Source organism: Mytilus edulis, chromosome 13 (assembly GCF_963676685.1).
Source record: "Mytilus edulis chromosome 13, xbMytEdul2.2, whole genome shotgun sequence".
NCBI lineage: Eukaryota > Metazoa > Mollusca > Bivalvia > Mytilida > Mytilidae > Mytilus > Mytilus edulis.
Genome location: NC_092356.1, coordinates 10,160,780 through 10,188,775, shown reverse-complemented (window position 1 = coordinate 10,188,775; position 27,996 = coordinate 10,160,780). Strand labels below are relative to the sequence as shown.

At 33.6% G+C, this 27,996-nt stretch overlaps 1 protein-coding gene and 1 long non-coding RNA gene across 3 annotated transcripts in view; both read right to left on the bottom strand.

Moving 5' to 3' along the window:
• Nucleotides 1–1,324: 1,324 nt before the first annotated feature.
• LOC139501222 (uncharacterized) overlaps nucleotides 1,325–27,996 on the bottom strand; it is a 76,633-nt gene continuing 49,961 nt past the window's right edge. For both annotated transcript variants that reach the window (XM_071290222.1, XM_071290221.1), the window contains exon 7: nucleotides 1,325–2,284. In XM_071290222.1, coding sequence (XP_071146323.1) covers nucleotides 1,458–2,284 — 827 coding nt within the window. In that variant the 3' untranslated portion in view covers nucleotides 1,325–1,457. The remainder of the gene's footprint in view (nucleotides 2,285–27,996) is intronic.
• On the bottom strand, nucleotides 15,608–16,006 carry LOC139501223 (uncharacterized). The gene is made up of 2 exons (XR_011658490.1): nucleotides 15,950–16,006; nucleotides 15,608–15,652 (listed from the first exon to the last, which is right to left on the bottom strand). It is a non-coding gene; the product is annotated as an uncharacterized lncRNA (long non-coding RNA).

The window sequence follows — 27,996 nt, the reverse complement described above, 5'->3', positions numbered from 1 at the left end:
CTTTTTTTTTATTTTGTATAAACTTCATGAGGGTCGTAATTAGGATACCTCCATGACGAATAACGGATAAAATTCCTGCCAAATGATGTTTACGGTAATTTTTGGTGTATGACGATAAAAAGTCTTTTACATGTTTTAGACGATAAAAAATGACTGGTTTTGACGAATCACGTTGAATATTTTCCAAAAACGACGGTGACGATAATTATTTGAGACATCTGACGATTCACGATAAAGATATTTGACATTACTACTCTCCTTCATGTGATACTTGTTTTAACTTCATCTTAAAGGAATGTACCTGTCCTAAGTCAGGAATCTGATGTACAGTAGTTGTCGTTTGTTTATGTAATTTATACGTGTTTCTCGTTTCTGGTTCTTTTATATAGATTAGACCGTTGTTTTTTCCGTTTGAATGGTTTACACCTAGTAATTTAGGGGCCCTTTATAGCAAGTTGTTCGGTGTGGGCCAAGGCTCCGTGTTGAAGGCCGTACATTGACCTATAATGGTTAACTTTTATAAATTGCTATTTGGATGGAGAGTTGTCTTATTGGCAGTCACACCACATCTTCGTATATCTATATTTAATTGTATTGTATGAGTTATCATAATTTGCAAAATCTTCAGCAATTGGGTCTCTTTAAATATATTTGGAGGAAATGTTTACCCACTATGAAAACCATCATTATGCAGTGACTTATTTGATTTAAAGGCTACTTTTAACAGAGGATTATATCATTAGTATAAAATCTGCAAAAATATAAATTGACTTGTGCTTTAATAAATAAAGCCATCGAAATTTGCTCAGTTCTGCTTTCGCTGAAATAGAACATACAGTTTTCCTAAGCCCTAGGACAGATTTAAAATATTTATTATGAATCATTTAATAGCAAGGTTTGTCTTCTAAAGACAATGTATCACAAACAGATCATGTTATATACATTAAGTGTCACCAATTTAGTTTTTAATCCATATTCAATCCTAGAAAAATTAGCCTGAACCGACCTCCAGTCGATCAATGACTCTGTAATAAGGAGTCCCAAAAAGTGCATTCATGCTTAAATTCACATTTTTGTTCTTCATATATTTAGAACATATTGAAGATGCTGTTTATTCATATTTCAAGAAATGGATGATCGTAACATATTTTACTTACTCCTTTTTAACGATGACGTTTCCGTAGATATACTTTTTTCCAGTAAATGCGTCATCTGTTGATATAAACTGTGTTCGTTTTGAGAATATTTAAATAAATTTACCTATTTGAAAGATGTACATGTCAAAGAAAAAAAAACATACAAACGTTTTAGTCAAGAAGAAAACTTGAAAGAATAACGATGCTCTTTATGTTAAAAAGATACAATTTAGGTTAGGTACTCCGTGCAAATTGGGTTATGTAACATTAATTTCAAAAACATATCAGATTCCAAATTAACTCATTGTCTGAAAGAAATATTTATGTTAATTTATGTTTCACGTCAAAAAGAAACACTTTGTCGTCTGTATAATTACAAACAAGAAGAATATTTTCTTTTTTGTCAAAATAAATTCCGACGGGACTATTCAACCCATCTGATTCAGTAAGAAGTTCTCTATAATGTTTACCATCATCGGATACAACTACTACAGTGTTGGTCTTATAAATATTCACATATACATTCCCCTCATTATCTGTTGTCACACGACGTAAATCCTGAAATTCATCAATTTTAAACTTCCACATTACTTTTCCATCTAACGAGCAGCAGTATATTGATGTAGTGTCTATACAAACCAACCTGTCTCTGTCAACTGTAATGTCGTAAATACGGCGTGTAGGTACCGGTATAGTACGTATTACTTCACCTGTCAGGTTCATCACATGTATTATACTATAATCAATAACAACGTACAGGTTATTATCATTATATGATATTCCCCAGCAGTAACCACTGGTTTTGAGTGTACTGGTGATAGAACGTGTAGATATATTTATTATCAGTATGGTTTCGTCCTCACTACAGGATACTGCTACAGTGCTACTATCTATCACTGTCATATAAAATGGTCCATAGGACAGAGGTATGTCACGGATATCAGTACCGTCTGAATTACAAATAATAAGTCGGTTATTAAAATTGGTAAACACTAATGTATTGCCTGTTTTGATACAGTTAAAAATTACCAGACTTTCATAATCTGACTTTTTTATATTTAACTGTTGACGTAAACTGACAGAAACAGGAAGGTTGTATTTGACAGGTGTTTGAGCCTGGGTGAATGATTCTTCTGTGCTTGTGTTTTCTAAAAGAGAAAAAAAAAACATAAAAAAATACCTGAAAACAATGGATTGAATGTTGTAATATAAAGGAGCAGAAATATAAATTCCAATACAAGCACAAATCATACAAACACAAATTTCAATATGGATTGGTACAATATTGATAAAGTTATTAATACTGATATAAAATATCATAGGGAAGGAAAAAATCCAAACAGGTGCATATAACAATGAAATTTATATATAACAAGTAAAGTGATTCAATTCAAGTATTCAACAATTTGAACTTATTTTTTCTTTGAGTATGACAGTTGTTATCCATTCGTTTGCTGTATTTGAGTTTTTAATTTTGAATTTTCCTCAGAGTTCAGTATTTTTCTAAGTTTACCTTTTTGTAACGTATCTCTTCATTAAGTACTGTATGAAAATGCTAACTGGAAAGGAGCATTAGTATGATTTTTTGCGGATTGATTTCATTTTCATCGATTACTTATTATTTTTCAGTTTTATTTTTGCTTTTGCACATTATCCTGGACTTTGTGTTACATTCGGTTTAAGGGATAGTTATTTATTTTCAGCTCTTACCAGACTAAGATTGTCATTTTTAAAATCTGTACCGAATTCAAAGAGTGTGTTGATGAAAGAGTTTGAAAACAAAGGAGAATATTCATGTATAGGACAGACTTATGCACACGTTATTTGTTTGGTGCTATCTTTCTATGTCATGTTGTCAATGATGTATAGGCTTATTTTGTTCTTCTTGTCCTAAAGTGTTTGGTTTTAGGGTTACTTATAAATTTATCGTCTTTTCCGCTTCTTTTTCTCGGAAATCATAGAACTAACTAATAAAAAAAACATTAGATAATGGAAAAACTTTGTCTCAATGAAAAGTAGAAACAAACAATATATATTGAATAGATTGAGTTATTGATTGTTGGTTGCTTAACGTCCAGTGACAAATATGTCATGCATGTTTAGGACGAAATCATTAGACAATGAACAAAATAAGAAGATCCTGTGAAAGAGGTCAACCGGCCGGATAAAGGTCGGAAAAACTGTAGGGTATATTGGGAAGTGGGCATGTAATTTGCCTTGAAACAGGCAACTTACGGGTTCAATGGTTGTTACAAGGATTTTTAACTTACAGACAACGTGGCACCTTTCTACACGTGGCATCGGATTTAGCATCCCCGTCCTGACCAGACTTGCCTGAACATTTCGCACAGTCAAACAGACGCCAACGTTAACACAAGTTGTATTGGAACTGGCAAAAATTACATTACTATACACCTTAGCACAGAAAAAAATCGGTTACGCTCAGTTATGGCACTGAGCACGCAATCCAATCAAGGGAGCATCCAATCACAGGATAAAGAAAAAAATCGGCACAGATATCAATATCTAGGTCTGAAAAGGGGGGGATTGTTGCAAGTAGTATACGGTAGATATGCGGGATGTATAGGTGTATATTATTGCATTGCATTGTGTACTGTACTTTGATCGTAAGCTTAATGTGCCATAGGGCCAATAAATGGACCTATGCAATATCTGAAAAATGCCACAAGGCCAATAGTTTGGCCATCAATATTAATCATATCTTTAAATACGGCTTTATGTCTCTTAAAAATGTTGAAAATAAGTTGGTTTGATAACTACGACATTTAAATTCAAATAATTTAACGGTTTTATTTCATATACTGTAAACAATATAGTTTGACGTTGACGTTTTTTTCGTCACTTTCACAACAACAACACTTTCACTGCGACCATACCACGAGTTATCCGATTGCAACACGTTCTTACCACGATTATACTACGTTCATACCGCGATCTTACTACGTTATAAGTAATAACGTTAACATCGTGTTCTATATCAATACAATTCCATTCATTCTATGTCTGATTTAAAATAAATAGATTTCTCAGAAACAATACAGTCATGCCGCTAAAATCTTCTAAAACACGCGAATGTGGTGGTAGGGGTTGATGTAGAGGCAGAGGGAGCTCTGATAGTAACGAATTCTGATCAAGCAGAGATTTCGGACCGACCAATCCAAACCTAAATTACAACCTTTTGCTGGTCTATTAAGCTCAAATGACGATATGTAAGTGAACGATAGCAGAGATGACACAGATGTGTCAATAGATATTATATATGAAGATGTGGTATGAGTGCCAATGAGACAACTCTCCATCCAAGTAACAATTTATAAATGTTAACCATTATAGGCCAAGGAACGGCCTTCAACACGGAGCCTTGGCTCACACCAAACAGTATAAGTTATATGGTTCGCTACTGACCCCATACGGATCCATAGAGGGTTAGTAAAATTCATAAGAGTGAGGCCGGAGGCCGAATCCCCTATAAATTGTATTCACCCTCTATGGTCCGTAGGGGGTCAGTAGTTAAACGTATAACGAATTTATCGCACGCTGGACTTTTTCTGCTGCGTTATGTTGAAAAATAAACAATGGAACACAACAACATCGATAGATGACGTCACCATTAACGCGTCATGAACCCCCTATGAAATCTACTAACCCCACACGGTCTCATCAGTTGGAAAGCAAGTTCTTGGAAACGTCCGTTGTCGTCAAGCTCTATCAGCAACAATAGCAGGGGGAATTAATTAGGTGGCGCTACAGTCGTCCGTAACGTCAAAAAGTCCGCCAAATCAATCGGCTAAATGATTGACTTTTAAAGTATTTTTTGCAACTTGTCATGCTTTTATTACAATTAACTTTTTAAATTTGTAGGTTTCGTGACCAATATAATTTCTTTACGACATACAAACATTACCAAAAATAGCTTGTTATTGCTATTCCTTTATCCTGTCCGTTCTAAAAAAAAAATAGCCATCTTTTTTGTTCGCCAAAAAAATCGATTTTTCTAATTTGACGTTTGCGTATCCAAATACAGAAAAGAACGGTTATAATCTTAAATGAAACCGGGAAACCTATTTCAAATTTATACACTGTTTTAAAGCCATCATTTTTTACTTTTATACATCAATTTTAGTGACCACCAGCCATGTTATTTTTTATCTGGTTTTAGCTACGTTTCTACTTCAACAGTGAAGTTTAGCTTCTTTTCATTGTACCTGTTTCAATGTGCTCTAAAATACTGATTTTATTAAAGACATGAATGAAATTTTGATTAAAAGTTGTGGATTTTCACAATTCCATACGATACTTGTAATTCAAAGTAACTAAAATCCCTTTTGATCCCCTACACAAATTGACGGTGACATTGTTTTCTTTTTTCAACATACGTCATGTAACGTTTATAACAAAATATGTGTCAGGGTCATGTGCATAGTAAAAATTTACACATTGGAAAAGTGAAACAACAAACAAAGATCTTCTTTAAAGCGTTTAAAGCTAAACGTCTTTGAAAATTCTGACAGATCTGACAAATTATTGATAGCCTACAGTATGGATGGACAAAAGCACAAAAATAGCAATAGAAAATGCATTGCAAAGAAAATTCTGTAGGAAAAAAACATATGAAAAAAGAAAATGAAGGTCAGTTAATAAAATCTTGCTTATATTATTATCTCTTTACTTAGTAAGCTATATTTCCATTCTCAATTTTATAGTAATAAGAGCAAAAACTAGCTTACCAAGCCAAGTCAGCCAAACAAGAAGTTTATTCATAGAGATGTGTTCTTACAAAATTGAATTTATTCAAATGGCAAATTCTTGTCAAATTTAAGCATCTTTGATCATTATTGAAGTAAAATGCACAAAATTTGTCCCACCAGTTTCATTTCATTTCCTATTACTAGTATTCAGGTAAAGTATATATACAATACTTTGTTTATAAATATGTAATTATTTAAAGAAGCTGATACAGCAACCTGTTCAAGAGAAGATTAAGCCCCATTTTTTCCAAAAAGTTTACTTTCATAACCTATAAAATACCCTGAGAAATAAGACAAAGGGCTACTGTGCAAGCTAATCTAATAGTTTAATTTTACAATAATAATGATTCTGAAATTCAAAATTGTGTCACTTTCACTTATAATTTAAAGCATATTTTTTACAGAATTTCTGTCAATATTTTTGGTATAAAACTTATAAATCCCTTTTTTGTATTTTACTGTTCAACTAAGAAACATAGGCTTGAGTTTAAAGGCTCTCTTAATTTGAAGAAATTTGTTGTGACTCTTATATATGATCAGTACTATTTATTAAATAATTATATCAATTTTCAGAAAGATTATTGAAATTGTATAAACTATGTTTTATTGCATTAAATATAATCAGAAGTGTTTAAAAAAATTCTGCTAGGAATGATCCCACATATAAAAATTACATGTAGTATATTTCATCCGCCAGATCTAATTTCTTTCAATATAGCTAGGTTTTTAATTTTACATGTAGGTGTCATTATCCACATTTCTGAATTGTTTTTTTTTTTACTGCAGTAATATTTTGTCTTTTAATATTTACATTTAGTCCTTCTCTGAAAAATAGGGGGAAGTATATCTTCTTTATATTATCATAACATAGTTATAAATCGAGTTTCGTTTATTTTCTTTCTAATTTTTGTAAAGTAAATTCCTTTTTTAATTTTTTGCAGATAAAATAAAGAATAAAGGACTTTGATTTGATGTGTGAGCTTTGACGAGAATAAACTATGGATACTCAAGATTAGTTAGGTCAATAAGTTTTTATTACGACAATAGTATTCAGTGAGTTAAAATGAGGTTTGTCTCATCCGTTTTTTTACTGAATTTTCACGGTCACGTGACTCTATTGTTGCTGATAAACTTGGGGTCAAACCGTGAACTGCTTTCCAACTGTCATAGGGGGTCACCACGTGACGGCGTTAAACCAACCACAACGTGATATTTTACTCGCGGTGCGATAATAAGATATAAAGGGCCCCAAAAATTACTAGTGTAAAAACATTCAAACGGGAAAACCAACGGTCTAATCTATATATAAACGAGAAGCATGGTTGAACTGTAAGAGAAAATGGGCAAGAACTACATACAGACAAACAAAACCTGGAGATATATAATATATTTTATGTGAAAATGATAATGAGAATGATGGTCGTAGTATAAACGTAGTCAGGTCGTAAGTAGGGCGTGATGAGGAAGGCAAGGGCGTGCTGTAATCGTACTATGGTCTTGAACAGCGTGGTACAAACGTGGTATAGTCGTAGTGGAAGCGTAGTTCTTGGGTCGCTGTGAGAACGTGATGGTCGTTGTGAGGTCGTAATAACGTCGCTGTGAGATCGTAGTGCAGTCTCTCCGAATAGAATCACGCTTTCGCTACGCTCTCGCTACGATGGTACAGCGATCTTACTACGACCGTAGTGAGCTCTCATTACGCTTCTACTACGACCTGATTTACCCACGACCGCACCACGATTATTTTCAACATGTTCAAAGTTGGCCACGCTCATCACGATCTCAAAGACCTCACTACGACCGTGATACGACCTTACTGCGATCTACATGACACGATCGTACTACGATCATCAAACTTTGCATTTTTTACACAGATCGTAGTGCGATCGTGGCCTAGTGGGATTGCGGTATTAGAATACTGCCAAATCTTGACAATTGTAGTCATATATGAAACTTCAAATTTTAAAGAAAAAATGGTTATTTCTTATATGTGTTGGAAAATCCTTTATACTATCGAAATCCTCATATGTGTTCTATCAAATTATTATCTATATGTTATAAAATCATGAAAAGAAAATTAGGGATTATCGGGCCAAAATTGAAAAAAAACGAGAGTAACAAACTGCATCTCGTTAGAACTGTGGTCAATGCATATTGCAAACTGTGCATGGGGAAATCCGAGATGAACCAATGTAAACAAACGTACACTGCAATGAAAAAAGTGAATACAAAATTTTGAAGGAATGAATTAAATACATCAAATCATTTAACAATATGTTGAGGAAAAGAGTTTGATTTAACACATGGAAACGCATGGAAAATAAAAAAAAATATAATATCATAGCTCTATCAATTCATTTTTGTTTCATATGCTACACGTGCTATGTTTAATTTTAATCAATGCCACAATCCGGTAAACTTCGAAATGTTCGCTATTCTGGCATTTCTGTCTTCATGAAACTGATCACATATTATTGATAGAGTATATTGATTTTGTCATACTTTAACATGGAGTTAAATCATATCTTTGGCTATCCTATACATATCTGTAGAGTATAGATTTAACAGAAGCACTTTCCGTCAGCACGTGAATTTCTTAAAATCTTATCTAATAATTATTTCACCTCCCCCTATAACCAATCCCCATCTAAAAAATAAGCACAATATCCCGATGTTCAAAAGATAATGTAGACAATGTACAACCGTTAGAAAAAAGAAGTGATAATTCTATAGGAAGTATCATAGTAAATATAACCAAAGGCATTATTGAAAAGTTTTTCGGTATGTCAATATAATGTCAAGTTATAATGAAGCGGGTTTGCTTTTTTATTTTTTATTTTGTGTGTGTGGTTTTTTTTTTTTTTGGGGGGGGAGTCGGGTGAGGGTGCGCGTATCGTGAATGTTAACTGTAAATATATGATAATAATCGTGTGTTGCTACTTTTTGTTTCCGACTGAACACAATAAAGGTTCGTTGAAGTCCAATTCTTATTTTTCTGCCGAAAAAAGGTCATACTATAAACATCTCAGAAATTAAATATTTCTTTTTGAATTCACATAAATCATTTATTTAAATGCCAACATATATTCGCATTTCTTTTTAATTTTCTAATTGGATAAGTGCATGCATGAGGAACCCCCTTTATATTTCAAAACATATTGATAGATAACCACGAATCTCGCTCCAATTAGGTAGAATAAAAAAAAATTAAAAAAACATTTACCAAAAAATCTTCAAACATATTGGCAAATTGTACATAAGATTAAAGAATCTGAATGTTAACAGACAATTGAAAAATATATTGCCTCTGAATATCTAAGACATTTTTTTCGCGAACTTATCGATTAACTCGACTATTGATTGATTTCTTATTGTATATTGAAGTATCTACAGCACGGTATTACAAAACGTAAAGTTTCAGGCAGAAACGATCCCACTTATGACCCATCGGCAACGTTTAAGCCGAATATTGATACGTTGAACAAGCGATTTAAATATCTGTATACACACTAAGATTGACCAGTCTTTGGTTGGAACACGTGCACGCTCTGTAATGACACAATATATACCTCAATTTTGGCATAAAAGTTTGGATGCTGGTTGAATCTATTTCCGGTTATCTTATACATAGAACTGTTTACAGAGGCCGTCGTGTTGGTCCTGTGTCAGATGGGGAACCTCAAAGTAGTATGGTACATGTAGTGAAAAGTCTACTGACTGCTAGTTGTTTATTTGATAAAGTTAGGGTATCACGTGTTTTGCAATAGTTTTTTTTAGCATCAGTAGCATTAAAAACTGCTTGCAAAAATATGAGAGGAGTCCATCGGAATGATATATTCACCGCCTTCTACAAATATGAAAGGAAAACCGTCAAAATGTGGAAGAAATTTATTGTTTATTTTTTTACAAACATTTATGATAGATTCGTACATTCTTTATAAAAAAAAACTCAAACAAGCCTCGTCCTCTATAATGATTTCTAAAATATATAATAGTTAATAGTTGTCAACTGAGCCCCTCCCCCCTAAACAAAGGAAATTACTTTAATAACACTTTTTTATTCGTGTGCTTATATGTGAATGCTTCCGTTTTTTCACATGATTGTATGACTTATAAAAACCATATAGAAGGAAACAAATCAATAAAAAAAAAAACAAATCGGGAAAATTTTCCCGAAATTTTCATTGTACTAATGAACTCAAAATTGTTACACGTTTCTATTCAATACAACATAAAGTGTCACATTACAGTTGGAAAGCAGGTCACGGTTTGACCCCAAGTTTATCAGCAACAATAGAGTCACGTGACCGTGAAAACTCAGTAAAAAAACGGATGAGACAAACCTCATTTTAACTCACTGAATACTATTGTCGTAATAAAAACTTATTGACCTAACTAATCTTGAGTATCCATAGTTTATTCTCGTCAAAGTTCACACATCAAATCAAAGTCCTTTATTCTTTATTTTATCTGCAAACTTGGAGTTTGGGTGAACATTGTCAAGTCTCCTGAACGAAAAATCTAAATATTTACGAGGAAACTAAAAATGATGGGCTGAATTTAAATTTAATAAAGCATCTCATTTAGACAAACACTCGATATGAATATCTCGGCAATAGAATGTTGGATACTCAAACGTCAAATTGATTTCAAACCGAAGCGGTGGTTTTTATGCCGATTTGTGCAAGTGGTTATCTCCCCTTAATATCACTAGTCAAAAATAAAAACCAAGCAAAATGCATAAAAATTAAAAAAGGAGTTTACTTTACAAATATTAGAAAGAAAATAAACGAAACTCGATTTATAACTATGTTATGATAATATAAAGGAGAGATATTCCCCCTATTGTCCAGAGAAGGACTAAATGTAAATATTAAAAGACAAAATATTAATGCAGTAAAAAAAAACCAATTCAGAAATGTGGATAATGACACCTACATGTAAAATTAAAAACCTAGCTATATTGAAAGAAATTAGATCTGGCGGATGAAATATACTACATGTAATTTTTATATGTGGGATCATTCCTAGCAGAATGTTTTTAAACACTTCTGATTATATTTAATGCAATAAAACATAGTTTATACAATTTCAATAATCTTTCTGAAAATTGATATAATTATTAAATAAATAGGCCCTACTGATCATATATATTTTATATTATATAAAGTGTGACCAAGAGTCACAACAAATTTCTTCAAATTAAGAGAGCCTTTAAACTCAAGCCTATGTTTCTTAGTTGAACAGTAAAATACAAAAAAGGGATTTATAAGTTTTATACCAAAAATATTGACAGAAATTCTGTAAAAAAATATGCTTTAAATTATAAGTGAAAGTGACACAATTTTGAATATCAGAATCATTATTATTGTAAAATTAAACTATAAGATAAGCTTGCACAGTAGCCCTTTGTCTTAATTCTCAGCGTATTTTATAGATTATGAAAGTAAACTTTTTGGTAACAATGGGGCTTAATCTTTTATTGAACAGGTTGCTGTATCAGCTTCTTTAAATAATTACATATTTATAAACAAAGTATTGTATATATACTTTACCTGAATACTAGTAATAGGAAATGAAATGAAACTGGTGGGACAAATTTTGTGCATTTTACTTCAATAATGATCAAAGAAGCTTAAATTTGACAAGAATTTGCCATTTGAATAAATTCAATTTTGTAAGAACACATCTCTATGAATAAACTTCTTGTTTAGATGACTTGGCTTGATAAGCTAGTTTTTGATCTTATTACTATAAAATTGAGAATGGAAATATAGCTTACTAAGTAAAGAGATTATAATATAAGCAAGATTTTATTAACTGACCTTCATTTTCTTTTTTTCATATGTTTTTTTCCTACAGAATTTTCTTTGCAATGCATTTTCTATTGCTATTTTTGTGCTTTTGTCCATCCATACAGTAGGCTATCAATTATTTGTCAGATCTGTCATAATTTTCCAAGACGTTTAGCTTTAAACGCAATAAAGAAGATCTTTGTTTGTTGTTTCACTTTTCCAATGTGTAAATTTGTACTATGCACATGACCCTGACACATATTTTGTTATAAACGTTACATGACGTATGTTGAAAAAAGAAAACAATGTCACCGTCAATTTGTGTAGGGGATCAAAAGGGGTTTTAGTTACTTTAAAATACAAGTATCGTATGGAATTGTGAAAATCCACAATTTTTAATCAAATTTCATTCATGTCTTGAATAAAATCAGTATTTTAGAGCACTTTGAAACAGGTACAATGAAAAGAAGCTAAACTTTACTGTTTTAAGTAGAAACGTAGCTAAAACCAGATAAAAATTGACATGGCTGCTGGTCACTAAAATTGATGTATAAAAGTAAAAAATGATGGCTTCAAAACAGTGTATAAATTTGAAATAGGTTTCCCGGTTTCATTTAAGATTATAACCGTTCTTTTCTGTATTTGGATACGCTAACGTCAAATCAGAAAAATCGATATTTTTGGCGAACAAAAAAGATGGCTATTTTTTTTAGAACGAACAGGATAAAGTAATAGCAATAACAAGCTTTTTTTTTGTAATGTTTGTATGTTGTAAAGAAATTATATTGGTCACAAAACCTACAAATTTTAAAATTTAATTGTAATAAAAGTATGACAAGTTGCAAAATTCTTTAAACGGCAATCTTTTAGGCGATTGATTTGGCGGACTTTTTGACGTTACGGACGACTGTAGCGCCACTAATTAATTCCCCCTGCTATTGTTGCTGATAAAGCTTGACGACAACGGACGTTTCCAAGGACTTGCTTTCCAACTGATTAACGCAACGTCACAAAGATAGTGGCCGTACTGCAATTCTTTACAATAGGTACGCACCACCATTAGATTAGAAATGGGTGAATGTATTAGATGACTCTTATACGATTTTGTTTTGTTTTGTTTTGTTTTGAAGATCCTTATGTTGCCTATTTTGAAGAGTCTAAATGCACATAGTCGGAAAGCAAGCCCTTGGAAACGACCAGTGTTGCTACTTTCTTTAGACAACAATGGGACTGATATTATAACCCGCCATTCTGAAATTGCGTTAATTTCGCGGCAAAAGAAAATTGGCGCCAAGTTTTATTATTTCTGTTTCTTACTTGCCATTAGGGTTTTTCGATTTTTTAAGCATGGATTTTATTGTTAGAAGAAAATAATACTTAAACATGTCAAATTGGCCGTCTTTTAACAATTACGTAATGCCGTTGATCGTCGTTCATAAATTATGCGAAATTGTCTGTTATTCTTTCTTTTTTTTTCCCAGATTAACAAAGTTTGTATATACTATACAAAAATTTAATACGTATCTCAAAGTTTTAAAAAAATGAAGTATAACGTTCTATCACCCCTTAGGAAACCCCGTTTGAACTAAATTCCAAAGAAAGACATTTTTGACATTGTAGTTTTTTTGGTCTTACACGTTGATGTCAACTGGCATCTGAACACCATGTACACACATTCAGTGTGTTTGTTTGAAAAAGGAATGGCGAGTTCATTTGTTCATATTTGACTGGATCAATTATTCTCTTAAAGTCAGTGAAATGTTTGACTTAACTAAAACAAGATAAGGAAATCTTATACTGTCTGTGCACAACCTTAACTGCTTTAGTCTAGATGACTAACACAAAACTAATGCATTGTTTATGATAATATGTTTTTGTGATGAAGGAATCCTGAACAATCCTGCAAAAAAAAAGTCCTGTCCTAAATTTGAACTTAAAACAATCTCTTTCAGACTTCCATTGATAGTATGTTCATACTGACATGAAGTGTGACTTATTCATGACTTGTGATCTAAAACATAATTGTTGACTTAGCACTCAGAAACTGCTCTGAAATACTTTTATATAAATATAAAAATGCATAGTTAATTTTTTATCAAATAGAAGAAGGAAAATATACGACCGAGTCTTTTTGTTCTTATTTATTTTCAAGTCATGATTAGAACCATTTATTTATTGGTTTAATGGGGATTTTTCATAATGTGTGTCCATTCATTAGAACTTGCATGGAATTAATGAGACAACATTTATTGTTATATATTTAACGTTAGTTTGTTTATAAAAGGATTGCACACTAATTTCCTTTTATTTCAAATAATGAAGAATTTTCATTCAGAATACTTGCATTATAATCTTTTAAGTTTAAATGAAATTTTTAAGGTAGGACAGGGTATCAGTAATTAAAGGAATTTCTGTTTTTGATCAATAGTCCATCAGCTAGTTTTCAAAAGCGTTCTAGTTAAGGAGTTTGTGTTACACCCCAGGGTACCGCGATTTTTTTTGATAGAATTGAACTTCATTATCTTATTAATAAAATACAAGGTGATAGACAAAAAAAGTGTCCAAAAGAGATTTAAAAACGTCCTTTACAATGGTCCCCTTATTTAGCTATCACGACTAAGTAAATTTTAATTAAAAGAGGTAGGGCCAATTTGTCGGAATTTTTTTACATAAGGGCCAATTTCAAAATGTGCCGACAGAATAAAATTTACTATAAAAACAAAACATAAAAATGCGTTTTGATCATTATCTTGATTTACATATATTATGACATGTTTGATCAATAGTAAATTTAATCCTAAAAAGGGATGAAAGTCCAATATATATGCGGAATTTCGGGTATTTTTAGGTGGGAAACAGGGAATCCCTCCAGAAGGACATTTCAAATAAAAAAAAAGTTATGTTTTTTATGACTGTTGTAATTCATACTACTTTTCCCCTCAAAAATGAAATTGGTTTGTTGTGTCCTTATTACATAAAAAAACAACTTTTTAAATAAAAATTGTAACATCGGTAAATTGTAGCGATATAGCTCCTTAATAAGCAATATATGGATGCGGAACGCCGTGGCTCAATCAGTAGAGCACTGGACTACTGATATAAAAAACGATGTATTTGAAGAAAGGGTTCGAATCTCGCTCAGAAACATTGCATTTTTGTGTTGTTATATTAAATTTCAATGTTTCTATAATATTTTTTTTTCGCATGTTTGCTTAATTCATAGAGTCATTCTGGTTTATTTTGACTATACAATTTACTAGTATATCATTTTTCATGTATTTTAAAGAAAAAAAAATGTATCGATTATTGTGTCCATTCCTATGACTCTCCATACTTTTGACTCACGTTCTATTCATGTGTTTACATTTATTACATATATTCAAGAAACAACTGCCGTCATACTGATTTAGGTGCCTGTACATAACCAATAACACGAGAATTGGTTTTATAGCAATGAAGAAAATTTTGCGGCTGTAATATTCACATAACTTAATATATTCAATTCAATTCAATTCAATTCAAAGTTTTATTGCCATATAAACTATACAGTGTGTGACATATAACACAACAAAAACAAATAAAGACAATAACTAAGTAACTCAATATATATACACAAATTCAGGTGTTGATGGGTTAAGTATATATATAACTTTGTCATTGTCAGTGAGATTAGCAAATGATTGATTGATTGTTGGTTGCTTTACGCCGCATTAGCACAAAAAGACTATATCGCGGCGAGATTAGCAAATGAATTACTTTCTCTGTTAATGCAAGTAAAAATGTTAATCTAATATTTGAATTATGAGAACAATTTATTAAGAAATGATTCTCATCATCTAGTACTTTGTGTACTGGCCTGACCAGTGAGTGTAACCAAGACGACTGGGTTTAAGTAAAGATAAAACAATCAGGAGCTGACTTTTATTTCACTACCAATCCAAATGGTGAAAAACTGAAAATACAAATATAAATACAATTTTACAATGTGTTCAATGATAATTAAAGTCCATTAAAATACGAATATAAAACAGTTCGTAGATGTATAAAGGTGTTAATGTTCTTTATAATGACAAATAGATAAATACTCATGCACACGTCGGATTCTGTCTTGAATAAAGTTGTTTTATCGCAGATACGAACAGTTTGAACGGTAAAAAGTTCATAATTTCTTTAAAACATAGGAAAATATATTAAAACAGTTCATCGCTAACGTAAAGACATGATTTGTAATGTTTTAAATGTAACTCACGCTGTGGTTAGCCACGAATTGTTCTTTTGGACAACGTGTCCGCTGAATGTTCTTTGTAGTTGTGCACACGGCCTGCTGAGCAGTTTTTCTCATTAGAAGAGAGGGGAGAGTAACGCGGATTCCTACACTGTCCTTTATAAACCTCCTAAAACTGGCGCACATAAAGAGATGTACGGAATGAAACGTTAACAATATAAAATGATGATCACATGAAGAATAAATGATGAATAAGTTCCAGAACACTCCCCGTCTGAGGTCTATCTGATATCACTATTCCATTATCAAAAACAAATAAAATGTTAATTATATATCAACAGTACAAATATTCACTTAGAAGTAGTCCAACGGGAGGCTGGGTATTTCACAGCTTCTATCCTAGATAAGGCGGTGTTTCCGACGAGATCGCGGCGATCTAAGATCCAACTCCATGGCTGTAGTTCTGATGGAAGAATCTCCTTTCGACACCGTTATGCGATCTAACGAGGACGTCTTGCGAGACGGATGCTTTCCTTTACGTTTACGGCGTACAGTAGACCATGCGGTACCATGTTCCTTTTCTCTGTGACTTAAGTTGGAATTGTCCATTCTGCTTTCGGAGCGTATTTCTCCAACGATAATCCAACCAAGGTTTAACTTTTGCGCAAATGGAGCCTTTGGTGGTCCTAGACGTTGATCAAGGACATGATGTGCCTCTATAAGGTCTCTTCCAATGAGCAATAGGATTTTGCATTTTCCATCAATCGGGAGATTATGTTTTTGCAGTTCTTGCAAGTGTTGATATTGCAATATATCCTCGGGTGTAGCAATTTCGTTCCGATTATTGGGAATGTTATCGCATTCAATCAGTTCAGGCAGATTGAATCTAGTATTGTCTTGTACAGACTTCACGACAAAGCCGTTTCCTCGTTTACCGGAAGTAACCTTGCTGCCGGAGCATGTGGATAACAAATAGTCTTTTGTTTCTGCCTGTACGTTGAATAGGCTGAAGAATTCAGGAGCCACGAGAGACCGGTTGCTTTGGTCATCAATAATTGCATACGTGCGAATTACTTTGTCCTGATTATCTTTGTGAAAGACATTAACAGGAAGTATCTTTGCACAAGATTTACTGCCGTTGCCGTCTTTGGAGATATCTGTGCAAGTTGAACTAACAGAGGTTAGCTTGGTTTCAGCTAACTCAAGTTGCTCCCCGCCGTCGACTGATCTAGGCGGTGAAGGCGGTGCACCTTTGGTTTGGTACACTCGATTAGTGTGTAATGCGGTGGTGTGTTGTTTACTTCCGCATTCATTGCAAATGATACTCGCGTTGCATTCACGACTTCTGTGCATAGTCGAATCACAGCATTTGTAACAAAGATTGTTTTGCCTCAACAGTTCCTTGTGTTCCTCTATAGTTTTAGCTCTGAACCCACGACATTCATTTAGCGAATGTTCGGTATTGTGTATTATGCACAGATTTTGTTGCTGTGCAGTCTCTCCAGATCTTTGTTCGACCGCTGTCAGTGTCTTGTGAACGTTGATTTTTGTTCCAGGCTGAGGTGTGAACCTTGGCGCAGCACCTTTTGTACTTGGTGTGACTCTTGACCCAAAAATAAATCCAGGATCGCTTTTAATTCTACTGATTTCACTGATGAATGCAGATAACTCTGTAAAAGGAGGAAAGGCAACGTCGTGGTTAGATTTGTATCTAGACGCCCTTGTAATCAACTTTTCCTGAAGTCCATATGGTAGTTTTTCAATGACCGGGTTTATTCCGGTCGGTGAATCAAAATAAGCTAGCAGACATCCCAGCTTGGGATTTTCCTTGTGGTATTCTATTTCTGATAGAATGTCAGACAGATCGTAGAGACTTGCGTTGTCTTTATTTGTCAAGGTTGGGAATTTGTCAAGTTTACTCCTGAGAGAGGCTTCCAACATTTCTGGAGCACCATATCGCTCATCTAGTCTTTGCCATATCCTCTGTAGGCCTCTAGTAGGGTTGTTGGCATTTGATGCCCTAATACTTATGGCATGTTTACCAGACTCTGGCCCTAGCCACTTAATTAGTAAGTCTATTTGTTCCGCGTCAGAAACTTGTAACTCGTCTATGACGTTTTTGAAGCTAGATTTTCCATGTATGGAAGGATTCTGCCTGGTCATTAAAATTTGTTAGCCTGGAGAATGATAGGTCTTTGCGAAGAAGAAATCTAGTTATCTCCGACGTGGGATTGATTTGTTGCTGGTATGCAACAGGGGTCTCTTCTATTACACCATGTTTTTGGTTTGAAGCAGGGATCTCTTCTATAACGTCTTGTTTTGTTCGTAAGACAGGGATCGCTTCCTTAACACCCTGTTTTTGGTGTTCAGCAGGGATCTCATCTGAAAGGTCTAGTTTTTGTAAGCCGGTTACTAATCCCAGATCTTGGATTAAGGTAACTTCCGGTTACTTAGTATCGGCAGGCAAGACAGTAGATGTATGTGACAGCAAGTTCAGTGCCACGGATGGCACGAACGCTGGTGCTTCGTGACTCAGCTCGATCTTAACAGGAATTTGTTTTTTTCTTTTGAGGTCCTGTTACTTCCTTTACAACAGTTGATACAGGAAGTTTATTGACGAAATCTTGCACACGCTGGGGCGGGTCTTCCTTTCCGTCAGGTAGTTCGCTAAAGGCTTGGCTGCCGTCGTATTCCAGGACACGAGCCTCGGCTTCTGCGGCTGCAGCTTCTCTTTTTGCTTCGAGAATGTTCCTAGCAGCCTTAAGTTCGGCTTTTTCTCGGACCGCACGTGCGGCTTCCTGTTCCATTTGAGTTTTCCTGCGAACGGCCTCATGTTCTTTTTTAGCTTTGATGTGCTCTTCCTCCTTTTCCGCTTCAGCTTTTCTATGTGCGGCCTCTTGTTTTGCACGGACAGCTTCTTGTTCGATTTCGGCCTTGATTTCTGTTTGTCTATATAGGGTCTGTTCCTGTAAAACGGCCTCCTGCTTTAGGAGGGCAGCTTCTTGCTCGGCAAAGGCTATCTTCGATCTAGCGGACTCTGCCTTGGCACGCTTTTTCCGTGCTAGGCTCGACATGTCGGAGGCGTGTGAGCCCCCACTGTGCGAGGTGGTCTTGCCCTTAGATGTCCTCGTTTTTGTAGATTTAGCCTTTGTCAAGGTAAGGCGATGCTCGTGCAAAGTTTCAATTGCCAGTTCGACTTTAGACATTCGAATATCCGTTGAGAATTTGCACGAATCAATGTCTTAAAGGCTGTCTTTATTTTTCAGATATGTCAAGTACTCGTCTGTGAGCTTGCGATACTTAGTACAGGCTTGTACAATTTTATCTTGTGCTGTTAACAATTGCTGGAGGTCGTTAGGAGGCTTGGCCGTTTCTAATAACTGAGAATCTAGGTTTGACCATAGGGCCTCTAAGTCGTGATAGAACTTGTTACGTTTTTCTGTGTAAACGCCTTTACCTCTTTCTGTGAGGTCGCGCACTCGCCTAGTCTCGGCGTTTTCATCTAAATTTGTTGTTTTAGACGGATTTTCTTCTGGTTCTTCAGTGACATTTACCTCCGGGGCTGAACCTCTTCTTGTTGTTCCGCGTGACTGGGATCCATGATGTCAATCGGCAATGTTTGTTCAATGTTGTTGGTTTGCTGCCGAGTACACACAAGATATGTAGTCCATTGTCAGTGTAAAGGTATGTACGTATGTACGTTGCTACGTTGTCGTTGAAACTACGTTGTTGGTCTCTTGACTGTCGTGGAGTGGCGTCCGTTATCCAAGAAAAACAACAGGCAAGTTGGAGCTTTTTCACTGTACTGGCCTGACCAGTGAGTGTAACCAAGACGACTGGGCTTAAGTAAAGATAAAACAATCAGGAGCTGACTTTTATTTCACTACCAATCCAAATGGTGAAAAACTGAAAATACAAATATAAATACAATTTTACAATGTGTTCAATGATAATTAAAGTCCATTAAAATACGGATATAAAACAGTTCGTAGATGTATAAAGGTGTTAATGTTCTTTATAATGACAAATAGATAAATACTCTTGCACACGTCGGATTCTGTCTTAAATAAAGTTGTTTTATCGCAGATCCGAACAGTTTGAACGGTAAAATGTTCATAATTTCTTTATATCATAGGAAAATATATTAAAACAGTTCATCGCTAATGTAAAGACATGATTTTTAATGTTTAAGTGTAACTCACGCTGTGGTTAGCCACGAATTGTTCTTTTGGACAACGTGTCCGCTGAATGTTCTTTGCAGTTGTGCACACGGCCTGCTGAGCAGTTTTTCTCATTAGAAGAGAGGGGAGAGTAACGCGGATTCCTACACTGTCCTTTATAAAACTCCTAAAACTGGCGCACATAAAGAGATGTACGGAATGAAACGTTAACAATATAAAATGATGATCACATGAAGAATAAATGATGAATAAGTTCCAGAACACTTTGCATTTTTTGCAAAGTCTCTCTTCGCGAGGAATTTTATAATGCCTTCCATTTTCAATTAATAATGAATGGTCACTGATTCTAAGTTTTGTAATTATTTTTCTAAATTCAAAGTTTGGGTTAGAGAGGTAGGGTTTGATCAATAGATTTGGCTCAAGTCCTTTATAAAAATTTAATTTACTTTTATCATCAATAGATTTCAACTTATCCATCAACAGGTTGTTGTAATATGAGTTTATTTGGGGTTTAATATATCTTTTAATATTTTTTAATTGTTTTAAATTATTACAGGTTTTTAGTCTATCTATATCAATGTTAGATTCAGAAAGAATATCTTTTGCAAAAGTGAACCATGAATAGGAGCCACTAGAATCCAAAGTTTTAGTTAATTGAAAAGATTCATGAAATAAAGGATTCAAATTTGAGGTGAAAAGCCTTGCTAAATAGTTTGGGTTTTTATATGACATTAAATAGGCAGTCTTCCCAATTCGTTCCTGGTACCAAAATTTGAGGCACTCTTGTTAGTGCCAAGGGTAAACTTGCAATAACCAAGATGCAAGTTTTCTATTGGAGGCTTGTCAATAAAATTAAATGGGTCCACAATTTTTCCAGAAACCAAAGCTCTTTTTTTAGCTTTGAAATATGTTATATATGAGTCCAAATATGTTATTTCAGAATTATAAGTTAATATAGGTCTCACTAATTGTCAAATAAGTTATTTGAACTTATTTGACACTCTGATAGGAAGGCTGCCAAGAGAATTAGTATATGTTTTAATAGAAAACAAATCCTTTTTTGCCTTTTTTGTTAATTCAGCTGTACTATGAATGAGATTACCATTTGATTTAATCAGCAGACCCAAGTAAGGATATTCCACAACATTCTCTATTTTTTTGTTTTTATATACAAGTATAGATGTTTCAGGCTTTTGCTTTGTTGTTGAAAAGACCATACTTGTTGTTTTATTTATGTTAAGAGAAAGCTGTAAGTTTTCACAAAACATCGAAACTTTATTTAGACTATTTTGAAGACCCTCCTTAGATTCTGATAGTAAAAGCAAATCATCAGCAAATAGGAGGGAGCCTAGTTTACTATTTATGAGCTCCAATGGACTAGAGTTGTCATCTTCCAAACTTTTAGTGATATCATTTATAAAATTATTGAACAAAGTAGGACTTAATGAGTCCCCTTGTTTCACACCTCTAGTAATGTCAAAATAATCAAAAATGTGATCTTTATATTTTAAAGAGGATTTTGTATTTAAATATTGTTGTTTTATTACCCTGTAAAAAGACTTTCCTACTCCCATTTTGCATAATTTATATAGAAGGACTGTCCTCCATACAGAGTCAAATGCATTTCTTAAGTCAATGAAGCATGCATATATTTTTTTGTTATTTTTGTGTATATATTTATTGATTAAAGATTTGAATATGAAATACTGTCAGCAGTTCTGTGGTTTTCTCTGAAGCCAAATTGACAGTTATTCAGCTGTTTATCCACAACTGTGATTAGGCTATCATTGAGTACAGCATTGAATATTTTAGGAAGATTACTGATTAAAGATATACCTCTGTAATTATTGGGATCAGATTTGTCTCCCTTCTTATGCAGTGCTATTATATATGAGTCCTTCCATGATTTTGGGTATATACCCGTTTTTAGAATTAAATTAATTTTTTTAACAATTGACTTAATTATTACTTGATTTGTGGTTTTAATTATTTCATTTATAATTCTATCTGGTCCAGCAGACTTTTGAAGTTTTAGTCCTCTGATTACCTTATTTACTTCTGATCAAGATATTAGAGATTCTGTTTCAGCTTTGAAGTCTATATTATTTTCTAATAGCTTTAATTGTGATTCAATGTCTATCATAAAAGCATTATTTATAGATGAAGGTTTACCTTGATCTTGAAAATGTTTTATGAAAACTTCTTCATCTTTTAATACCTCTGGTATTTCATCTTTTTCTGTTTTATTCTTAAGAGATTTTCCAATATTCCTTTGGATTTTGATTGATATAATCACTTAAACAATTATAAATTTTTTGTTTATATTCATACTTTTTCTGTTTAACCATTTTCTTTAAGTTTTTTTTACTCAAAAAATCTTTTGCTTTAAACTATTATTATTTGGATTATTCCTTATTTTGTTTCCTATTTTATTTATTTGTTGCTTTGTTTCATATATAACATTCTCTGACCAAACTTGTTTAAATTTCCTTTTCTTTTTCCTCTTCTTAGTTTTTGGAGTTGCTTTACAAGAAAGGCTTGAAATATAAGGCCATTGTATACAAGTTTCAAAACAACACAAACAATTTTTCGAAATCTTTTTTGAACATGGTATTATATGTAACAAATGTAGTCAACAGAAATTATGTCGCCAACTCATAAACTGTGTAGATACTAGCACTGAAATTTTTACCACTGTCCCTTCACCGGTATCTAAGTCATCAGAAAATTAAACAACAGAACAGAACAAATCAATTACACTACAAATCGTGATTGTAGGTAAATCATCAAGAAGCTGTTGCATCTGTATCACAACGAACGGCCGATTTGTTAAAATGCCAGAAAAGGCAATATAACATGTGTTAGTAAAACAGGTGATCTATGACCAACTGATTTAAGATGGTCTCCGGTTAAAATATATACATGTATTAAATTATCTTATCTTATAGATGATAAAACCTTAAAAAACCAGGACAAATACAGATATACATATATTCAGAATGATAAAAACGCGATTTGAATTTGTTCGATATTATTTGGCTCCTTGGCAATTTACGTAGTATGGTACCTTGCATAAAGGATGTTACTGATAAAATAAAATCAATATTAAAAATCAATAGTCTTGGCCTTAATTTTGTAGGGAAAATAGATGATATGACGTCTGTTCATGTACTATCGGGCTATTTAAAACATGATTTACCTATTTTATGGAATGAAAAAAAAATCCCAACAAATTGGCTCTACCTCTTTTTAATATAAAGCGATTAAAAAATAATGTATAGGTTAACACAACTGAAAGAGATATAAAACTATCATATTTATGAAAAAATTACAAATTAAAGTTATTTTTTTGCGTTTTGAAAAGGTGCACTCTATCGAACTCAATAAAGGTGTGTTTGTTTAAATTTTGTGTTTTAGCTATGTGGTGATTGAGTTAAGATAGTTAAGTCATTCAACATATTCAATCGACAAACATTGCTTTGAACGTAGGTCAAATAGTCAGTTGGGGAATTTTTTTAGACTTTTTACTTTCTTTGGCACAAAATTATGTTGATTCGACATACCATTTGGTTACTATTTATTTGCTTTTCGTAATATGTACATTGTTCCTCATTTGATAGTGCTTTTTATCCTTTTTCTTTCCTTCTTACTCAGATATATTGCTTCACTATTGTTTTATAAATTTTGTACATATTGTCACACTACATGTGCTTTTATAGCAGTCATTGGGAAACGGCTTGGTGATCTCCTGTTCGAGTCTGGATTTATTAGTAAATAAAGGCAACAGTAGTATACCGCTGTTCAAAACTCATAAATCCATGGACAAAAAACAAAATCGGGGTAACAAACTAAAACCGAGGGATCCATGGACAAAAAACAAAATCGGGGTAACAAACTAAAACCGAGGGATCCATGGACAAAAAACAAAATCGGGGTAACAAACTAAAACCGATAGAAAAGGTTTATTAGGCCAGGTTCCTTGACTGGTGTGTTTGAAGGTAAACATTATAATCGAACGCTGCGATTGCTAAACATTGTATTTGAAGCTTTTGGACGATTACGTTGGGAACCATTTGGTTCTTGGCTTTATTCAAATGATGAGAATAAATTTCTCGATCCTAATTTTCAGCATCTGTTCTGTCAATCTTAGCTGAAATCAGACAAAATTTAACAGAAGACAACTTAAAAACCTTGCTAATGTCACTTTATGTTGGTAAACTATTTGAGGCATTTAGTGTATATTGCAATCTAAGTGAGGGACTAATGAAAAAGTTCTGGAATTCTTACATAGAAATGGTCGAACTATTATTAGTATTTATAAGAGCAACAAGGGAAGGTAATTTGGAACTTCATTTGGCATGTGTGGAAAAAATGTTACCATGGTTTTTCGCATATGACCGTCAAAACTATTCCCGATACATGTCAGTCTATTTGCTTCATATGCAAAATCTGCTAAATACATATCCTGATGCCCATGTATATCTTTCATCTGGTGGTTTTTGTGTTCAGAGAAGCTCTAATGGATTTTCTAGATCTCCAATTGACGAAACAATCGAGCAAACGTTGAACAGAGATACCAAAACAAGAGGTGGCATTGTTGGTTTCAGTTTGAATAAAGGTTCTTTTAAACGTTGGTTGCTAAATGCACATGAAAGAGCTTCAATATCATCAAAATGTCGAGATTTAGCATGAATAGTTAATCCTGAAACATCCACACAAACCAAACTTGACAAAACTCGAATGAAGTGAGTTGAAACCGACGTTTTGTAAATTGGTTCAAACACTGCAAAGCTGGACAAATCCATCTGAGACATCTAAGCAGCTACCAGGCTTGTCCTCGGGTACTGTTTCTTCTTCTGAATTAATGTGCGACGCGTATGAAAAGGGAAAGTTGGCATCAGACAATTTCATCAGTGAACGGCTTGTTCAAAAGTCAATCGGCATTTTCAGACCAATTAAAAATACAATCATTGCTTACATTTCCAACAAAGGAAATACAAGGTAAGCAGTTAATAACTGATAAGAACAACACATTGAAAGTAGATATAAATCTTTTTGGTCGCCTGCTTGTAATAGCCCAGACAAGACAGCTGGATATGGGAGAGGTCCTCAAGTTTGAATTAGGTCCACTTCCGTGGTCTCTTGCAAACGTTGATGGTACACCTGTAAAGGCAAATAAATCTGTCCTTGCTGTTCTTTTAGAAAAAAGGGCGTTGAACAAATGAAAACTATTCCTGAAAAGGCATGTGGATATTTCATGGCATGGCAGTCATTCAATCCATCACAAGGATACTTAGTACTTTTTCTGATTTGGCAAATATTGTTTTTAAAACCTTAGTCCTTTCAGTTTCAAAAATAGCTCCCTGTATTGATTTTGTCACTGATCAGTATCCCACAATATCCATAGAAAAATTAGAACGGGATCGCAGGTCCTTGGGAGGGCAAATCATTACAATAATTTCGAGATCATCACAATCGTGTCCTCGGCAATGGAAGAAATTTTTGTTAGCTGGTAGAAACAAAGTTGCTCTTGTTAAATCCTTGTGACGGAATGGGGTAAACAATCCTATAAATTTTATACACTTGAAGGAATTGATTTGTTTGTATCACTGTTGAAAATGAAATAGTGACAAGTGTAAAATGCACTGAGCTTCTAAGCAAACAGGAAGAAGCCGACAAAAAAAATGTTTCTTCATGCAAAACACGCAGCTGACAAAGGTTACGATTCCATTGTAATAAAATCAATCTGATGTGGGAGTATTGGTCTGCTATTTTCAAAATTGTATCAGTTCAAATATTATTCTTCTGATAGGTACGTCTTCCAAATGCAGATTACTAAATATGCAATCAATGTGCGTAAAATCAGGGGAGAATGTTAGTAGAGCACTGCCTGGATTTCACGCTTTTACTGGTTGCGATTCAGTTAGTGTTTTGTCTGGTAAGTGAAAAAGCAAAGCATTCGGCGTTTTGACACGTTCTGTGGAGTTTTCAGAAGTCTATCCCGTCTTGATTGAAATTTTGAAGAGGTAGGCGGAGAACTATCAAAAACACTGGAGAGGTTTTTGTGTGCTATATATGGATACGATAATAATAACATCAATGAATTATTATTCAGAATTTTTTGCAATGCAACATTTATTGTCATCTACTGCCCCCAACAAAAGATGCAATGTTCAAGCACATCAAACGAGCCAACTTTCAGGCAAAGATTTGGAAATCTGCTTTTCAACACAACACTGTTCCATCGCCAAACAACCATGATTGGATTGTTAAGAACGATTTGATCAGCATCAATTGGCTAGACCAGCGTAAGATGCTTTATGCTTTATTGATATTGACACACGTTTCGTCTACACTAGACTCATCAGTGACGCTCAGATCAAAATAGTTGTAAAGTCGAACAAGTACCAAGTTGAAGAGCATTGAGAACCTAAAATTCAAAACAGTTGTGCCAAATAAGTCTAAGGTAATTTCTTCTAACAATGTAGCTTGTAAAGAAAGATTTGATATCACCAGCCCAGTAGTCAATACTAGTAGTGTTGACATGAATATCAATAATGTGGTCATTTTTATAAATGTTCTGTTTACCAAACTTTGACTTTTTCGAAAAACTAAGGATTTTCTTATCCCAGGCATAGATTACCTATAGTTAGCCGTATTTGGCACAACTTTTTTGAATTTTGGATCCTCAATTGTCTTCAACTTTGTACTTGTTTGGCTTTATAAATATTTTGATATGAGCGTCACTGATGAGTCTTATGTAGACGAAACGCGCGTCTGGCGTACTAAATTATAATCCTGGTACCTTATGGGAGAACATTAAGGAAAGAGAATCATACAAATAATAGCTTTCAAAAGGTACCAGGTTCATAATTCAATACGCCAGACGCGCGTTTTTTCTACACAAGACTATAAATCAGTAACGCTTAGTTAAAAACTATCGAAAGCCAAAACAAGTACAAAGTTGAAAAGCATTGAGAACCAAAACTTCCAAAAAATGATGCCCAATACGACCATGATTTTCTGCCTAGGATAAGAATTTGTTTAGTATTTAGAATATTTCATACTTTTGCAAACAGTAAATTCATAAAAAATGGCTATATAATAGAAATACAAGATAACATCGAATAGGTGAATAACTACAGAATAAAAACGAATGCATAAAACAAACAAAATCAGCACATGAAGAGGCACAGCCGAGCTAGCCGCAGAGATCGACGCACAAAGCCACCTTAAGGATGTATTCTTCCGACTTTTCAGTCTCGTTCAGTCTCGTTGAAATCTCGTTCTTGAATTATTCCCAAAACATGTGATACAAGTGGAAAATATCAATGAATTTTAAAAATATTATAATCAAACATAACTCTTTGAAAACATTGTGTATTTATAATGAATGGTTTTTGAGTAATCCAGTTTTCAAATTTTACGACCAATCAAGTCTATATTTTTAGCCAAAATTTTGAGAAAATGGGTGAGGGATACAAACAATGATTTTACAAGAATCATGTTCATCCCAAATCATTTTGGTCTTTTCAAATTTCTTAGATATGTATTTTTTCAATCATTTATAACAAAAAAGTTGAAATAATATGCATTTTGTTCTTAAAGCTGTGAAAAATGACAAAAATACAAAATTGAAATCATTTTACACAAAAAAGCGTCAAAATATGATAAAACTTTCTTATATTAACACCTACCTATAGTTTTTTTAAGTAAAATTTATTCAGATTGGTCCACTCCATCTTTATAGAAAGTATGAAAAAAAAGTTTTATTGTGGAACTGTGATTGTTTTCACGATAATAGCGAAAAAATAGGTAAAAATCGATGAAAAATGGGAAAGTCATCAAAATTGGGCATTTTCAAAGGGCCGTAGCAAATAAAGTAGTGCA